The following is a 16,912-nucleotide window of genomic DNA, read 5'->3' on the forward strand; positions in this document are numbered from 1 at the left end:
GAATACCTCTTAACTATCGATCGAGAGACATCTTGACTAATAATGCTTTGTGCCCGGCTTTAGATATGATCAGATGAAATATCGCATTATCCGATCCAGACGGCCCGGTCGACACCGCTCCCTTCACTCCTTGTTTCAATGAGTCAGCTTTGCGCTGCATCGCCGACTTGAACATACACAGCGCGTACGATCGATCGCTGAAGCTCGAGTCGATCAAGAGCTCAAATACTACACCAGCTCGATATTGCTTGCTATGAAGCTAGACTGTGCGATACATAGTTATTTTGCTCACAGCCTGTGATAACTAACCAGGCAGTATCAACCGCTGTGGACATATTATCTTGGTTCTGAAAAGCTTGCCCCGGGATAAACAAGACTTAGCACTGTGTGCATAAGTTGCTAGTTTTTGGTTTTCGCGAGGTAAGAGCACTTGGCGCTTTGTATCACGAACCGCACACATAAAATGGGAAAGTGCATGTTGCAGAGACTTATACTTGGATGCAGCCGTGCGAATCAGCCGTGTTGATAATCGCCTTGGTTACGCATATCTTTCCTTGCATTTTCACGACTAATCACGAGCACATTATCTTTTCACTCTCAGTCTTTTTCTGTCTATAGCTTCACGTTATCTCTACCCATATACACACTTCTCGGCTTGAACGCCTTTCTTTATCACTCACTGCAAACCCTTGTCATCGTCACAAATGGAGGCAACTCAGGAATCAACCCAGCCGTGTACGGACCCTCGCCGTGCTGGCTACAACAACTCCGGTCTTCTTGAAGATGATGTGACAGACATCATCTGTATCTTACACCCCAACTCGCCTGCAGCGCACGAAGCCGTGGCAGCGACCGCCCGCCAAAGTCCCCAGCACATTCTGCAAAGGCACGCATTAGACTATGAATGTTCTGATACTGCTGCCTTGGACTTCGCTCTTCGCCTATCATCCCAAGTGCGCGACCCATGTGCCGGCTTCTACTTCGGACGAAACCCAGCCCGCTGCGACCTTCTGCTCACAGCGCAGGGCAATATGGGACGAATCTCCAACACACACTGTCGTATCTTCTTGACCCAGGACGGCATTCTCATGCTTGAGGATACCTCCACCAATGGTACGATAGTGGACAACTGCCGTCTCCGGAAGACTCAGAAAGAGAAAAGCCGCATGCTAGTCAATGGTTCAGTGATCCAAGTCATGAATGGTGACCACGCCTCGGATGAGGTTCGGTTCATTGTCCGCATGCCCTCCCGGGATGGTTACATGATGCAGTACACCGAAAACATACTACGCTACTTCGAGCGGATCTCGAAGCTTCAGCCTCAACAGCCCGGCAGGACTCAGCGCAATCCTCGCGCGACACCCGCACCAGCCTTGCAGTTGTCAGGCTCCAATACCTACGGGATGCACTGGTCTGGAGGATCAACATACAATGTCACCGGTCAGATTGGAAAAGGTGCCTTTGCAACAGTCTACAAGCTCGCGACAAAGCAGCATGGAGCGGTGTATGCCGCCAAAGAGCTCGACAAGCGACGGTTCATAAAAAACGGCATACTCGACAAGAAAGTTGATAATGAGATGCAAATCATGAGAGACTTGAAACATGTAAAGTTCCCTCCTTTCCTTTGCTGCCGCTTCGGATTGTAATAGCTAATGACTTGGACTAATTCCAGCCTAACATTGTACAATACATCGAACACTATGAACACGAGCGTTGGATTTACATCATCATGGAGTACGTCCCTTGCGGCGAGTTGTCAACCTACTTACAGTCGCATGGCAAGATCCAAGAGGACATGGTGAAACCTATGGCCCGTCAAATTTTGCATGCATTGCAATATTTGCACGCCCGCAAGATTACACACCGTGACATCAAACCCGACAATATCCTGATTTCCTCTTTCGATCCACTAAGGGTCAAGTTGTCAGACTTTGGTCTCTCAAAAGTCGTCCAGGAAGAGACATTCTTAAGGACCTTCTGCGGTACCCTGCTCTATTGCGCCCCGGAGGTTTATCCTGAATATGAGACATACCGGCGAGGAGAGATCAAGAAGCGGCGTAGGTTGGGCGATCCGTAAGTTTAATGATGTCTGTCTCCAACTTAAAACGTACTGATGTTTAGGCCTCCGAAAACGTCTCCTTACGGTCAATCTGTCGATATGTGGTCGCTGGGCGCTGTCCTCTTCCACTTACTCGCCGGTGTCCCTCCGTTCGCTCCGAGGGGCGATGACAGGGGAGCCCAGATGCTTAGAATCATCATGACTGAGGATGCCGATTACTCCCTGCTGCGTGCAGCGGGAGTCTCAGAAGATGGCATCGACTTTGTTGCTCAACTCTTGACTCGTGATCCCCATTCTCGACCGAATCAGAAACAATGTTTCCAGCATCCATGGATTGCAAATATCCCCGATCTTGACGAATACGAGGACGAGGAGGTCAAACCTGATATCCTCGAGGAGCTTTCAGACATCGGGGAAGATGTGGAGGACGAGCTAGACGCATCCCAGCTTTCGCTCAACGAAAATGCGGTCCAAATCCTAGATGAAGAGGGGGACGACCTGGCTCAATCCAAGAAAATCAAACTGGATTACCCCCCTGCCAATATCCATTACCCGTCGTTTCCGGAGATTGAAAGCTTCCCGTCCCTTCAGCCAGTGGCACAATCTACCCCGAAACGCCTCTTTGGTGAGATCACACCGTCGGTCCTCCACAGTTCCCACGCGTTGGGGGAAAATGTGGACGCGTTCGAGGGCGATGATTACAGCATCCATGACTTTGTGTCTTCAACTGGTGAGTCGATGATAAGCGACGGCAACAGCCTATTTTCTATCCTCTCCCTCCCGGAAAACCCCGTTGCCGGATCTGCACCTAGCTTGATGGGAGCTGAGAAACTTATTGGGCAGCTGAACGTGAACTCACGCGACCCTGGCACATCGAGTCCCATTCCCCAGGGCGCCGAGGCACAGGAACCGCCAACTAAAGCGAACATAGGCGACCCGGTCAAGCAACCTTCGAGCACAAAACAGCGGACCAATGTTGTTGAGGAGACCCCCAAGCCTTCGGCCATATTCAGTCGACGGATAGAGCTGCCCATGCCTGATACTGCCAGTGAGAGTTCAAGTCCGGAGCCTTTCTCCAAGCAAAAGACCCAAGAGCCTGAGGCTCAAAGCGGAGAAGTGGAAATTTTCAGTATCGAACTGGCCAATACCATCGATGCCAAAACAGGGAAGCAGCTCCCAGATATAAGCAAGAGACCAGAACCTCCGGAGCCGCCTGCAGAACCTGATCCTGGACCGGATGACGTGCCACTCCAAATTCCGCAACCTATGGCTCCACGGAAAGAGTCTGGGCTTCTCCTTGGCAAGTTGAGTACCCTGCCTGGCTCAATATTCGACCTCACCCTTCGCTTGGAGAACCGGATGACTTCATGGGGTCGCGGGCCTCAAGCAACCATCTGCTACCCCGATCCAATGGACACACGGGTTCCTGCCTATGCCTTGGAGGTCACCTTCTGGGCGCCGGCCATCGAAGCCAAAATTGCCGAAGGCAAAGAATGGCTGACTGTGCCGGGGGTAATGGCCATTCTATCCACCAAAACACGCAAATGTATCTGGGTGAATGGCACTGAGCTGCGACGTGGGCCTGAGGGGGACAAGAACAATCGGGAGGGTTTCCACTTCGGTAAACTTTACACCGGCGACGTCATTACTATTTGGCAACATCGAAACAAGTTCTTGAAGTTCGAATGCGAGTTTTATCATGGAGACAGCGCGCGTCCGCGACCCGAAGCCGAGAAGGGGTTCGCAGTGCGCAAAGTGCTGATGCCTAAGGAGAAAGCCGCTAATCAACTTCCGGTGCTGAAAGACTATGGAAAGAAGTAAGAAGGCTCTTGCTTGGCCGAGCTGGATAGAAACAAAGCGGCCAGGGGTATCTTATATAATCGTTTTGGAAAGCTTTTACTTATTTTTGGGTTGGGATTTGTGCCAAATTCAGGGAAACTGGGACGGGTTACTGCTTGATTGCGCATGAAACGGAGCTACGACTGGATGTTGAAGATGAAAAGCCAGATGACAGACACCCCCTGTGATATCATTTACTCTGTTGTATACATACTGCATATGCCGAGAACGTCCACATTTATGGCATTTTATGGCAAGTCATTGTGGTTAGAAGAATAGTGCTTTGGTGGTTGTACTCATAGGTCCCGAGTCATGTATACAAAAGCCAGTTCGGGCCGAGTGACCCTGAGACGAACCCCAAACCCATTGGGTTAGTCTTGGAGATTAGTGTGGTGGAGCCCCTACTTTTTAGCCCGGGTTAGCTTCAATTGCACTATCAATCATCATCAAGTTCTCCATCATCATTAATCTCACAATGGTATGAGCACACACCCACACACACTCACTCAATCAACCCATCCACCTGAATCATGAGGCTCCTTCCTGGTTATCCCTACTGTGGCAGATACGAAACAGTGTTATCGATGGATTGGTCCAGCTACCGCCGCACCCGGAAGAATGCCAGGCAGAACCGCCAGGCAAAGATTCCTTCGCCGTGGTCCAAGCGAGGGGGCGGGGCTCTTCCCCATTGAAGGTTGAATGATTTAATTTCCTTTGGTAACAGTCTTCATCTCCTTTTCTCTAATCCCCACCAACCACCGATTGCAAATCCCCCAATCCTAATCTTGTTTGAGATTCGGCTGCTCATTGTGTTCGTGTCACAGAATTGTTTTGTACGGGACAAGTAACTGCACCTTCATGGACAATGGTCATGTCCCACCGAAAGTAGGCGCACGCGCGCACGCGGAAGGGTATAATTCGGCTCTACTACCTACATTCCCGGTGGCTGTCGACCTTATGGCCGTAGCTCTCTGTCCGTCCCTAAACCAGGTTCCGCTGGGGCCATCCCTAGCGTGTGCCCTAGGAAAAGAACCGTTGCGAGTGACAAGTGGCCATCCACGCTCCCTCGAGTTCGACGGAAACGGGCAGACCCGTTCACGGATGGGTTTCTGTGCCTGTTCCTGTCTCCCATTCCTTTTCCGTCAACCAGCTAATTTTACTTTTAATTTTCTTCTCAAATGGCTTGGTTGTTGTTATCTGGTAGCCTCCATGTTGACCATATCTCTCCCTCACGGCGCTCTGGGTCCTTTTTTCTCTCTGTTCCCCCGTCTTAGAGCCTTTCTGTCCATGAGTCGGCATCCCTCTCCCTACGCGCTCGTCTCCTCCGACAGTTGCGCCGACTACCTGTTCATTAACACCTCAGCGTGAGTGGCCGTCGTGTTCGCTTGAAATCGCCACTTTTTCTCGTCTTGGTCAGCTCCGACACCCCGCCCATGTCGTTTTCCCGGTCACCATCTCCCCACCCGCCGGGGGTAGGAGGATGGTCCAGCCCCGGATTTACACACGGCAGTGGCACATCCACGCCTCACAGTGGCTTGCTCTCCCCGACTGCCCTGGGGCCGAGTGGGATCTCATGGGCTGTCGCCAAAGCCAAGAGCGACGAGGTGCGAGGCTATCCATCCTTCGCAACCAAGAACAACGGATTCTTCTCGCGGTCGAGGCGCCAGTTGTCTGCGACGCTGCCGCGCTTTCGCCTTGGGTCTGGATCCCCGAATGGCTATGTTGATAAAGACGAATTCGGGCGCGGGTACTCGTTTACTTCGAAGGACGGCTGGCGCTCCTGGGGATTTGGCAGGGCGGTGTTTCGACGTAGGCGCTTGCGGCTGTTACTGGTTCTGGTCGCTCTCGCGCTCGGATATGTCTTTCTGTGGACACGTACGTAGGGACAGACATCGTATGCGCGCGCAACATGAGTCACTAACCCGTTGGTACAGGGATCATCGAGGCCTACCGACGGTCGTCATTGGGTGGTGGGCGCAAGTTCGTCATCATCCTGGAGTCGAATATCGAAGGGGGAGTGATGGAGTGGAAGGGCGCGCGGGAATGGGCGATCGAACGCAACAGCATCGGAAACAAGGATCACTACGCCAAGCATTGGGGGTACGAGCTAGAGACGGTCAACATGCTGGCCAAGAAGCGCTACTCACATGAATGGCGCGAAAATTGGGAGAAGGTTGACATCATTCGGGAAGCCATGCGCAAATACCCCGATGCGGAGTGGTAAGTTATGCTGTACGCTACAAAGGAAAGGGAATGTGTGTGATGGCTAATTTTGCTGTAGGTTCTGGTGGTTAGACCTGAACACCTGGATCATGGAGTACTCGTACTCCCTACAGGACCATATATTCCACCGGCTTGGCGAAATTGCTTATCGCGATATCAACGTCTATAACCCACTCGGCATCAGTCACCCTCTCAACGATCCTTACTTGGACAAAGTTTCTCTCTCGCCCAGCGGGGATAACGATACGTCCTCGATCAATTTCCTTCTCTCGCAAGACTGCGGCGGGTTCAACCTCGGGTCCTTCTTCATTCGACGATCCCTGTGGGCCGATCGACTGCTGGACGCCTGGTGGGACCCCGTGATGTACGAACAGAAGCATATGGAGTGGGAGCACAAGGAGCAAGATGCGCTGGAGTATCTCTACACCAACCAGCCGTGGGTCCGCAGCGGGGTGGGCTTCCTTCCCCAGCGGCACATCAACTCCTTCCCTCCTGGCGCCTGCGGCGACGGGGGTGATCGGAACGTCCATTACGACGAGGGAGATTTCTTGGTCAACATGGCAGGCTGTAATTTTGGTCGGGACTGCTGGGGTGAAATGTACCAGTATCGCGAGTACAGCAAACAGTTGAATCGCCCACCGTGGGAGCGGGTCAAGGAACGGCTGAACGAGCTCCGCGACAAGCTCTTTCCTCGCGTAGAAGAGGAGACGCAATGATCGGTGTTCACGATGGGTTTGTGAGGCTTGCATGATAGGAGATGAGGAGTTTGGCGACTACTTGTGCATTCATGTGGGACTTTTGTGTAAATTGGCCAGGCGTTTCGATTTGGTCTTGTATGAGTATAATCTTCGCTGAGGAACTCAATGAACCTCTTACATCATTTAATTTAAGTGAACTTGACGTACCAAACACATCACCCATAACATCTACTCATACAAAAAACCAGCTTCATAAAACAATTTCATGACTAATCATCATAACCTCCGAGTGAAAGCAGCAGACAAGCACCCTCCCGCCCACCCTACTTCCTACCTGTAGTGCGCAATAACGCACCGCAGACCGCCCAACCACCCCACCCAATCACAACCCCCCAATTGCATTTGCTCCGGCCGGCATCCTCTCTCAATTCCAACTTCATGAACCTTGAACCTCTCTGCTCCGTCCAAAACCGACCCTCCGACCGAAAGTCTCGCCCTCCAATTCCGCAATTGAATCCCCTCCACCACGCGCCTTCACCTCGGAGTGACACCTTACCCTCGCTCTTAACTCTTTTGTCTGCAACGAACCAAAAGAAATCCCTAACCCATCGCAATGCCCACCCCGGAATCCGCCGCCTTCCTGGCCAAGAAGCCCACCGTGGCCCCGACCTACGACGGCGTCGACTACGAGGACAACGTCGCGCTGCACAATGCCCGCGACGCCATCATCCGCGAGCAGTGGGTCCGCAGCATGATGTCGCGGCTGGTCGGCGAGGAGCTGGGCAAGTGCTATGCGCGCGAGGGCGTCAACCACCTTGAGAAATGTGGGGTTTTGAGGGGTATGTACCTTCCTTTTTTTTTTTTTTTTTTCTGTGTCTTTACTGTGGGTTTCTGGGGGTTTCTGGGGGTGGGAGGGGGTAAAGCATTGGAGTGGGGTGGTATTGGGAGTGGGATAGGATGAGGGATTGATTGGGGTAGTTGAAACTGAGCGCTGAGGTCGAGGTTGAGATTGAGATTGAGAGGGTGGTTACAGTTACGCTTGAGGATGGGTGTCTATTCCTCTTGTTGAAGGGAGGGGAGGGGGAATTGTCTGGATGCAACTCTCCAATATCTACTGCGTGTTCTACCGAGGCTTGAAGCATATGCTAATTCTTTTTTCTTGTGTCCAGAAAAATACTTCGAGCTCCTCGGCGAGCGCAAGATCAAGGGTTATCTCTTCCAGGAGAAGAACCACTTCTCGCAGGAGAAGTCTGCTTAAATTCTGCTTCAATCCTGCGGAAGCTTGGGGAGTGGAACGGGTGATAGAATGGAGTGAAGGAAACGGAACGGAGGGGGGCTTTTCATAACCCTGGTGATGAGCATCGCGGGGAACAGGGATGGTGTTTATACTATATCATCTTGTTTTGTGTCATGGTTGTACTACATGTTTTTCGAAGTTTCTTGACGGTTTCTTTATTTTTTTTTTCTTGTCTGCTTTAGCTATACTACCTACCTACCTATCTACACACCTACTCACCTGTGCTATGTATGTCATTGGTTTTGGGGTGGAAAATATCGATATTGGGATCTTTTTCTTCTTCAGGCTGCGGAAGGTGAGGTTGGTGGATGTAGAGGAGAGGATTTAGAGGAGGAGGGGGGAGGAGGGCAATGGTGAGATAATGCGATCTGGACTCGATTTGTATGAGACAAATGTTGCATCTGCCCAAACTCCTCCGCTCGCCAACAGGGTATCAATAATATGCACTATCCGTCCGCCCCGGCACGGTCCCGGGCGTCCACACCCTCGACACGCCAGCAGGCTCCTCATCGCTTTCCTCGACATCGCTGCCCGGCCCAAACTCATCCTCCGCCGGCGGCGCACGCATGCGCACCAGCTGCTCCTCGTCCAGCGAGGGGATTCGGTACGCACCCGGCGGAGCATGGATGTCACGACCCGAAGGTAAATTCGCCAACAGATCCGCCGACGGCGGGATCAACTGGGTGTTAATCTGTCGTCAACCGTCAGCATCCTGTCCCTTCACTCATACAAAAGCAGAAAGAAAAACCAACCGTATTGTTCATGCGCACCCACTTGGTCTCCAACATCTCAATCACCCGTCCTTCCTCATCTCTCCCCGCATTGTCCCCAGGCCCGAGCTCCTTCTTATCACCACTACTACCCGGCGACCCAGCATCCTTCTCCATCTTCTTCTCCTCGAGTTTCTCCTTGAACCCCTGCTTGAACTTGGAGAACTTACTACTACCCTTCGACGCCGCCTCCTTCTCCACCTCCGTCTTCCCGCCGCCACGGCTCCTCACCCCCAGCGCCCCCTTAGCGGCCTGCAACCACGCAATCGCCTCCCCAATCTTCCCCGCCAACTCCGCATCGACCCCGAAGAACCGACACGCGCGGGCGCGCGCCACCCGGCCCAGCACCCGCGTGTACCCCAACAGCTCCGCCTCAATGGCCCCGGTCTTCCCAGTCTTGCCCACGACGGACCCCAGCCCCGCCGCCGCTTGCTCCGCGTACTCGGCCGCCCGGATGCACAGGCGCGCAAAAAGGTGCGCCCGCACCTTCGGGATCTCCGGCGCCCGGACCATCCAATCCTTGTCCCGGGGGTTCCGCGCCTGGATGCAGGCGAAGACGTAGGAGTCGTCTTTCAAGACGGCGAGGAGGGTGGCCTCTGCGAGGGCGAGGGAGGAGAGCGCGGTTTGGGTGCCCGGGTCGAGGTCGGGGAGGGAGGGGATGGTGGTGGTAGTAGTGGTGGTGGTGGTGGTGGGGGTTGCTTGCGGGAATGTCGCGGCAATGGCGCGGGCGGCGGTCGCGAAGGCAGGGGATGAGGCGAGGAGATTGTGGATCGCGCTGGCTTGGAGGAGGTATCGGGTGGCCGTTTGGACGGCGGCGGTGCGTTGGTCCGGCGTCGGGGTCATGGCGGCGTAGAGTGTCCGCATCAGCCCCGTGTGCGCGAGCAGGCTGAGTACATAGCCCAGCGTCGTGAGCACGTAGGCAATCTCGAAGTCAATGCCCTCGCCGCGGATCCGGTGACCATTGCCGCTGAGGAGTTTGCTGCCGCCGCTGCCGCCGCTGGCAGAGAAGGCGGATGGGGAGGTAGGGAGGTGTTTGAGTGATAGGGTGGTGCTGGGGGCGGTGGTGAGGGCGGTGGTGAGGGTCGGGCGCCAGAAGGTGACGATCTCGCTGTGGAGGGTGATCTCGATCTCTTCGCTGGTCGCGTCGCTGGGTTTGCTGCTTAGACCGCTGGAGATGGCTTCGAGATAGGGGAGGTAGGTGGTTAGGGTGGTCAAGAGGGTGGATAGGTGCGCGTCTTGTTGCGGGCCGCGGGGTAGACGCTTGTGGGCTTTGAGTGCCTGACGCAGGGCATGACGGGCGGTGGTGGCCGCTTGCGGGAGGGACGGATGTGTGCTGGATGAGAGGAAGTTCTGGAAGGAGAGATGAGAGGTGGTCGGAAGGGTGAAGGCGTAGACCATGGTGGGTGGACGTGTTTCGGTGCGGAGAGTTGTTATTGTCGAGAGGAGGGAAGGTGAGGGGAGGAGATTAGGTCAACTGGAATTATCCGTAGGCGGTTGGATGAAGACCAACCTCCCGCCGCCGGCCGGCCAAGAACTGCCTAGACTTTCTCAGATTGTAGGACAGAAAGAATCATAAGAATTCATCTTAGTGGCTGAGATGTTTCAAACATTTAGCTCATCTCAAGTACGCGGGGCTCCTGAATTGCGCCCCTGGTAAGGTAGATACATGAAAGCCTCCATGTCATCCTGCCATCCCTCAGATGCATTCTCGCAATGACATCGTCCTCTTGCTCAATTCTGCGCTGGACTCGGCTACACCGCTCATGTTGCGAATTTGAACGGCGTAGCTCCCGTGCTTCAAGGATCTAGGTCGGAGGAGGTTTGTGCCCCCGGCCAAATGGCGAATGGGATGGCATTTTGCTACTAGCAATGCCGTTCAGCTGGACCAGCCAACTGAGGTCAAATGGGCGAATTGGGTCCCGAACGTGTAGAGATGGGGTATCCTCATAGGCGAAGATTCCGCGCTTGACTTGGTGCTGGGTCTCCTCCTGGTCGAGGGTGACCAAGGAAACCAAAAGTGTCATCGTAGATCGAAGCGGCACACTCCCATCTATCCCATCACACGTCCATTCCCTCTCCGTCAGAAAGATTACTCGGCGCACTGCTCACGACCGAGGAGTCGCTGTCGGCCATATACGGTGCACGGGATCGCATTTGGGACCCCCAATCCTGCAGGGTCGGCGCACCGCCCTCGATCACGATCGGGTGTTCCTCGCCGCTCTTTCCCAGCACGGTCCCTGCATATCGCGACTCTTCTCCCGTCTTGCTGTGTTTCTTCTTCAGGGCTGTCAGGAAGTCCTCCTTCTCCAGGGAGTCCGCGTCCACCATGTCCCCTTCACTGGGCACGAATCCAGCGATGCGCCGGATCTCGCGGTTGGCGGGGCCGGTGAACCACGACAGAAACCCTTCTAGTCCTCGCATGTCCTCTTCCCCTTGCCATTCCTCCTCCCACTCCCGCAGCTGCGGCCGCAACGCGCCTGCATCTTGTAAGGCCTGGTAAATATCTTCGAGCACGGGGATGGGGTCTTCGGGGTGGGCGTTGGCGGCATGAGCGCTTGTGGATGAGGCAAGGAGCATGATGTATCGGGCAGTGAGATCGGCGAGAGTGTCCAGGACTGAAGGACGCGTCGAGTGGAAGCCTGCAGCGCGCAGGATCTGAATGATCGGAGGACGGAGGAGAGCGTTGTGTAGGTTGGAGCCGGACATGGCTGAAAATTTGATGACAGTGAGGTGGAACAGAGATCTATTTAAAGTGATGGAACCTTCTCTACCAGGCGATTAATCGAATCAAGCTGTAGAATAAGGTAGTTGGGGCTTGCACATGAATTAGAGAAGATAAGAAGGGTGGAAAGTAGAGGAGGAACAAGCGGAATCCAAGCAGGCCGTGTCGCTCTTCCGCCTTTCCTTCCTCCTCCGCCTACCACCCTTCAACCATCTCTTGCCATTACACCCTCCCACTCTCGTTTCTCATTTCCTCCCTCAGAACCTCCGGAAATCGCCTCTCATTATTCGAAATCTAACAGCTGACACTCACCGCCAGTCTGGTGGAACCACTTCCATCATGTCGGAGACCCCCCGGCCGTCTCTGAAGCTCACCTTCAACAAGAACAAGGCGAAAGCATCAGCGCCCTCGACCCCATCCCAGCCTGCCCCTCCCACACCAAAGCCGACGGAGACTCCCCAACGCAAGATCACGCTAAAGATCCCACGAAAACCATCCGTTGCCGAAGGCGCAGGCGAAGATGAAAAGCCGAAGAAGAAAAAACCGTCGAAGAAGCGCCCAGCAGAGGGGCCCGCGGTGCCAGAACCGTCCGCCGCCGCCCCCGTCGCGACCGCATCCGCTGCAGCAGGCCCCAAACGCCTCAAGCTGATTAACCCCGCCAAGAAACCAGGCGTGCAGTCCATCCGGATCAAGAACAAGGGGCTGGTCCCCAATCGCCCGACAGGTGTGGGCTACGATTCGGAAGCCTCCGACACGGAGATCGATCCCGCGATCGAAGAACAGTTTATTCTACGCATGCTGCCTGGGGACGACTGTGAATATCTTCGACGTGCCATCGCCGAGCGCCGGTTCGACCGGTCGGAGTTCTCCTTCAAGCCGCTGACGCGCGAAGGTCGCCGTTCCATCTTCAAGGTCCGTGACCGCCAGTACGCCGCCGCGCTGGTGGACTTGCCGTGCATCATCGAGGGGATGAAGAGTTGGGATCGGCGCGGATGGTACAAGTCGGCGGATATCTGCCAGATGCTGCTGATACTGGGTCCGGTGGCCAATGAACAAGAAGCCATGGATTATCCAATACCGGACGAGGTTTCCCTGACGGATGATAAGAATCTGCAGTATCCGCATGGTCTGGCGCCGCCTCTGCGGTGGGTTCGAAGGCGTCGGTTCCGGGAGCGGGTCAGCACCCGAACGATCGAGCAGGTCGAGAAAGCGGTGGAGGAGATGGTCGCGCAGGACGAAGCCTCGCTAGCCCCGCCTCGCTACGAGTTGGTGGATGCTGCCTCGCTGAATCGGAACGAGGGTATAGTGCAAAGTGGAGAGTATGAAGACTACGGTGACGAGTACTACGACGAAGAACAAGATGCAGAGGGCGAAATTGATGTGGGTATGGACGCTGGGGCTCTGTTTGAAGAAGATTTCGAGGACGCTCTCGCCGCTGAAATGGAGGCTGCCCTGGCTGCCGGAGACGAGGGTGATGCTGCTGCTGCTGCTGCCGCCGCCGCCGCAACCACCGCTGCTGCGAGCGGCCCGCAGTCAGACGCTGGAGTCTACCAGGCCGGCACGCCTATGGCGACCAAACCCTCCACACCAGCAGCCGACTCATCAGGCGACGAGAGTGACGGATCGGATGGTGAGGATAATGATGAACCGGGCGACGAAATGGATGAAGAGCAATTGGAGCAACAACGCCAGCTCCAGCAGCAGCGCGAGGAAATTGACGAGCTGGAGGCTTTGATTCGTGCCGAGACCGTCAAGTGGGAGAACATGCCCAACGCCATTCTTAAGAACAAGCTGGCCAAGCGCATCAATGACCTGAAGCAGGATCTGGCATTAAAGAAAGTATCCATCGGAGAAGGAGACGATGCTGATGATTGAAATTGATGTAAACTGTGATACCCTCGCGGCACCGCCTGGTCAAACAGCCGCAAAAAAAAAAAAAAAAAGAAAAACACCAATATTATCTCTACATTAATCATTAGAACATCTCGGATACGACAGACAAATATCAGAATATTGTTAACAATATATGCCTCAATGTCAAGCCATTAAGCAGCGCGAGCATCAACCAACAACAGGATCCCCCGTGCCTCTGGAGACCGCCCCCTTGACATCCAGCTCACGATCCTGCTTCAACTTCCGCTCCCTCACGGCCTCCCTCTCCGCCAATACCCCCTCATCGTCCGGCTCCGCCGGCGACTGTTCCACCCGCTCGCCCAGCACCCGCTCATGCTCGTCAGCCTTGCGGTCTAAATCCGCCGCCAACCCCTTCTCATACCCGGGGCCCCCCGGTCCACCCGCACTGCCCACCGCCCCGGCATGGGCCCCGGCCTGCGCTCGCGCGCGCGCCCGGCCGGACGTCTTCTCGACTGCGTGGGCGATCTCCCCCTCCGCCGGCTGCTGCTCGACCCCGTACTCCAGATCGACGTCCGACCCCGCCCGGTGCAGGGCCTCGCGCTCCTGCTCGCGGTCCGCGTTCAGCTGGCGCAGGCGCTCGTCGTTGGCCGGGCGCGAGTCGGCAGTCCGCCGCGTGATGGAGGAGGTCGGGTCCCCGCGCTGGCGGGTTGAGGGTTGTTGGGGTGGTGCGCGCTGCTCGGAGGGCGTCTGCGTCACCGGGTTGGAGGCTTGGTTGTAGCCGGCTTCTTTGGGGGGTTGGGCGGATTGGGTGGGTTGGTGAGTTGATTGCATTGTGTGTGTGCGTGTGTGTGTGTTTGCCTCGTGTAAAAGCTGTCTGGAAGTGAAATTGTGGTTTGTAGTGCTCTGTAATGCTAGGTTTTGTAGTGAGCTGGGTTGGGTTATGAGTATGAGGATGGAATGACGTCAGTGATGATGTCGGTTGCGGTGGAGAGGCCGAGCGGAGAGATGAGAGTCGACTGTATCAGGTATTTGTGATTGGATCTTCGAAATTATTTGGATTTGTTTCGACTCCTTGGGTAAATTGCAAATTGCCATCACTAACTGTTTTGCGGTTTGCCGGAACCTAGTTGCTTGGGTTTTGCGTTGCCCAATATACTATCGATGCAACACCTGGATGATATCAGCACACCACATTATTCTAGTATCAGATGATACCAGATAAGGCCCATCGAGTCGTTCCAGCAGAGGACTAAATCGCATGGAAAAGCCAATAGCTTTTCAGGTGGAGTCCCATAGAGAGAGACCACACACTCCCTTCACGGATTGAAGTTTCAAGTAGCTTAGTGTATCTCGCTGTTCGCTGAGCGAGAAGGATGTAATATTATTATTATCGCTTCATGGCATGTTGCTTGTCTAAGGGGAGAATGGTGGTCTGGTCAAGTTACTTTATTCGCATCATTTCGCTATATGGGGCCATATATGTAAGCTAAGCTAAGCTTCAGGCGGAATGGATGATAATCATAGTCCACTGCACAGAAGCATCAAGGCAATTGAGGGATAGCGCTTTCGCACAGCTAATGGCAGATTAGATACTGCTGAATGGACTGGATCTATACCACCTAGGGCTATGCATGATCATGAGAGAGCCACTAACTAATGGTTCTTAGTATGGCAGGTGTGAGTCATGGAGCACATACCGCGCTTGATATGCTTACCTTAGCGCACACCGTGCCCATAACGTAGAGCACGCAATAGAGCACGGAGATATGAGAGGAAGGGAAAGCCATTGGCTGCTGGAGTAAAGTGAAAGTTCTTAACAGCTAGCCTTGTTTGCCGTTGACTCTTTGTCAGAACGTGTGCCCATCATCTCCCACGCATCTACCTTCCCAGATACCCTAAAGTCCTTTTCCTTTCATCTGTTTTCCCATTGTCAGCAGTAACCTCCCTTCCTCCACAACGTATCAACCATGTCCTCTGCCACCGGTAAGAAAGCCCTTCTTCTAGGTGCAGGATTCGTCTGCGAGCCAGCGGTGCAAGCCCTCTCCGACGCCGGGGTCCATGTCACTGTGGCCTGCCGCACGCTCAGCGCCGCACAGTCCCTCGCTGGCAACTACAGTAACACAACAGCCATCGCCCTCGACGTTGCCAACGAACCCGCTAAGCTCGACGCCGCCGTCTCCCAAGCCGACATAATCATCTCCCTAATCCCCTACATCCACCACGCCACCGTCGTGAAAGCCGCAATCGCGCACAACAAGCCCGTCGTGACGACCAGCTTCATCTCCCCGGCGCTGAGGGAGCTCGATGCCCCCGCCCGATCCGCCGGCGTGACCGTCCTCAACGAGATCGGCCTCGACCCCGGCATCGACCACCTCTACGCGGTGAAGACGATCGACGAAGTCCACGGGGCCGGGGGCAAGATTCGCGCGTTCACCAGCTGGTGCGGCGCGCTGCCCGCCCCGGAGAACTCCGACAACCCGTTGGGGTATAAGTTCTCATGGAGCCCCCGCGGTGGGCTCCTGGCGCTCCTCAACTCGGCGCAGTGGTACCGCGACGGCCAGATCACCTCGGTGGAAGGCAAGGACCTGATGGCGGCCGCCACGACGCAGCGCCTCTTCCCCGGATTTAACTTGGTCGGATATCCCAACCGGGATTCGGCTGGCCTCCGGGTGTCCTACGCCATCCCGGAGGCGCACACGGTCTTCCGTGGCACACTGCGGTACGCGGGGTTTCCGGAGGTCATTCGCGCGCTGGTGGGGTTGGGGTACTTCTCCCAGGAGAAGAACCCGGCGCTTGCGACGGATTTCAGTGGAAGATTGACGTGGGCGCAGTTGACTGCGCAGCTTCTGGGGCTTGCCGCGTCTGCATCTGCGGATGAACTGCAGAACGCTGTGGTGAGGAAGTGCTCGGTTATCCTCGCTGAGAAGGAGAAGAAGGAGGAGGAGATCGATCGTGTGCTATCAAGCCTTCGCTGGCTGGGACTGTTCGATGAGAACCGGCTTGTGGACGGACGCGACACGCCTCTGGATACGCTCTGTGCCGTGTTGGAGCGGCAGATGGCGTATCAGCCCGGCGAGCGGGATATGATCGTGCTGCAGCATCTTTTCGATATCGAGAACTCTGATGGGTCGCGAGAGAGGCGCACCAGCACGCTGGTGGAGTATGGTGAGCCGGTTGGGCCGGGGTCGCGCAGCGCCATGGCCAAATTGGTGGGGTTGCCGTGTGCGGTGGGCGTGTTGGCGGTGCTGGAGGGTCGGATTCAGGAGAAGGGCATGGTGGCGCCGTGGACGAATGCCCGGATTGCCGAGATGCTGCGCGAGGAATTGAAGGCCCGCTTCCAGATAGAGCTGAAGGAGAACATAGTGGGTTGAGTGCATGTGTAGGAGGAAGTCGGTGGATGACGCTGGGCCGAATTACCTAGTAGCAGCATGTGATGCCGCGGACAGCGGC

The 16,912-nt window shown here is 55.2% G+C and overlaps 8 protein-coding genes across 8 annotated transcripts; 5 read left to right on the plus strand and 3 right to left on the minus strand.

Moving 5' to 3' along the window:
• Window positions 1-704: 704 nt before the first annotated feature.
• BO82DRAFT_290467 (serine/threonine-protein kinase) lies at window positions 705-3,880 on the plus strand (the record flags this gene model as incomplete). Its single annotated transcript, XM_025631687.1, has 3 exons — window positions 705-1,604; window positions 1,673-2,073; window positions 2,122-3,880. The coding sequence occupies 3 exons, from the start codon at window positions 705-707 to the stop codon at window positions 3,878-3,880; spliced, it is 3,060 nt and encodes a 1,019-aa protein (XP_025489041.1).
• A 1,451-nt stretch (window positions 3,881-5,331) lies between these two features.
• On the plus strand, window positions 5,332-6,837 carry BO82DRAFT_376926 (putative alpha-1,6-mannosyltransferase subunit; the record flags this gene model as incomplete). Its single annotated transcript, XM_025637555.1, has 3 exons — window positions 5,332-5,773; window positions 5,833-6,118; window positions 6,180-6,837. 3 exons carry the CDS (start codon window positions 5,332-5,334, stop codon window positions 6,835-6,837), a joined length of 1,386 nt encoding a protein of 461 aa, XP_025489042.1.
• A 421-nt stretch (window positions 6,838-7,258) lies between these two features.
• BO82DRAFT_357020 (putative NADH-ubiquinone oxidoreductase 12 kda subunit) lies at window positions 7,259-8,543 on the plus strand. The gene is made up of 2 exons (XM_025635898.1): window positions 7,259-7,658; window positions 7,989-8,543. The coding sequence occupies exons 1-2, from the start codon at window positions 7,433-7,435 to the stop codon at window positions 8,075-8,077; spliced, it is 315 nt and encodes a 104-aa protein (XP_025489043.1). The 5' UTR covers window positions 7,259-7,432; the 3' UTR covers window positions 8,078-8,543.
• Window positions 8,544-8,549: 6 nt separating this feature from the next.
• Window positions 8,550-10,296, minus strand: BO82DRAFT_385607 (pH-signaling protein PalC; the record flags this gene model as incomplete). The annotated part of the gene is made up of 2 exons (XM_025638189.1): window positions 8,869-10,296; window positions 8,550-8,807 (listed from the first exon to the last, which is right to left on the minus strand). The coding sequence occupies exons 1-2, from the start codon at window positions 10,282-10,284 to the stop codon at window positions 8,550-8,552; spliced, it is 1,674 nt and encodes a 557-aa protein (XP_025489044.1). The 5' UTR covers window positions 10,285-10,296.
• A 182-nt stretch (window positions 10,297-10,478) lies between these two features.
• Window positions 10,479-11,718, minus strand: BO82DRAFT_357021 (Bromodomain associated domain protein). The gene has a single exon (XM_025635899.1). It carries the CDS (start codon window positions 11,590-11,592, stop codon window positions 10,945-10,947), a length of 648 nt encoding a protein of 215 aa, XP_025489045.1. The 5' UTR covers window positions 11,593-11,718; the 3' UTR covers window positions 10,479-10,944.
• Window positions 11,719-11,833: 115 nt separating this feature from the next.
• On the plus strand, window positions 11,834-13,557 carry BO82DRAFT_357022 (transcription initiation factor TFIID subunit 7 family protein). The gene has a single exon (XM_025635900.1). It carries the CDS (start codon window positions 11,948-11,950, stop codon window positions 13,481-13,483), a length of 1,536 nt encoding a protein of 511 aa, XP_025489046.1. The 5' UTR covers window positions 11,834-11,947; the 3' UTR covers window positions 13,484-13,557.
• BO82DRAFT_357023 (uncharacterized protein) lies at window positions 13,535-14,635 on the minus strand. The gene has a single exon (XM_025635901.1). It carries the CDS (start codon window positions 14,291-14,293, stop codon window positions 13,670-13,672), a length of 624 nt encoding a protein of 207 aa, XP_025489047.1. The 5' UTR covers window positions 14,294-14,635; the 3' UTR covers window positions 13,535-13,669.
• Window positions 14,636-15,001: 366 nt separating this feature from the next.
• On the plus strand, window positions 15,002-16,833 carry BO82DRAFT_341844 (aminoadipic semialdehyde synthase; the record flags this gene model as incomplete). The annotated part of the gene is made up of 1 exon (XM_025633562.1): window positions 15,002-16,833. Exon 1 carries the CDS (start codon window positions 15,430-15,432, stop codon window positions 16,831-16,833), a length of 1,404 nt encoding a protein of 467 aa, XP_025489048.1. The 5' UTR covers window positions 15,002-15,429.
• Between the last annotated feature and the right edge of the window lie 79 nt (window positions 16,834-16,912).

This window comes from Aspergillus uvarum (assembly GCF_003184745.1).
Source record: "Aspergillus uvarum CBS 121591 unplaced genomic scaffold BO82scaffold_52, whole genome shotgun sequence".
Lineage (NCBI taxonomy): Eukaryota > Fungi > Ascomycota > Eurotiomycetes > Eurotiales > Aspergillaceae > Aspergillus > Aspergillus uvarum.

What these genes read in the sequence shown, in the direction of transcription:
- BO82DRAFT_357020 (XM_025635898.1), top strand. Translation starts at nt 7,433, where the DNA reads ATGCCCACCCCGGAATCCGCCGCCTTCCTGGCCAAGAAGCCCACCGTG. An exon ending in GAAATGTGGGGTTTTGAGGG is followed by an intron (nt 7,659 to 7,988) that starts GTATGTACCTTC and finishes TCTTGTGTCCAG; the next exon opens with AAAAATACTTCGAGCTCCTC.
- BO82DRAFT_357021 (XM_025635899.1), bottom strand. Translation starts at nt 11,592, where the DNA reads ATGTCCGGCTCCAACCTACACAACGCTCTCCTCCGTCCTCCGATCATT.
- BO82DRAFT_357022 (XM_025635900.1), top strand. Translation starts at nt 11,948, where the DNA reads ATGTCGGAGACCCCCCGGCCGTCTCTGAAGCTCACCTTCAACAAGAAC.
- BO82DRAFT_357023 (XM_025635901.1), bottom strand. Translation starts at nt 14,293, where the DNA reads ATGCAATCAACTCACCAACCCACCCAATCCGCCCAACCCCCCAAAGAA.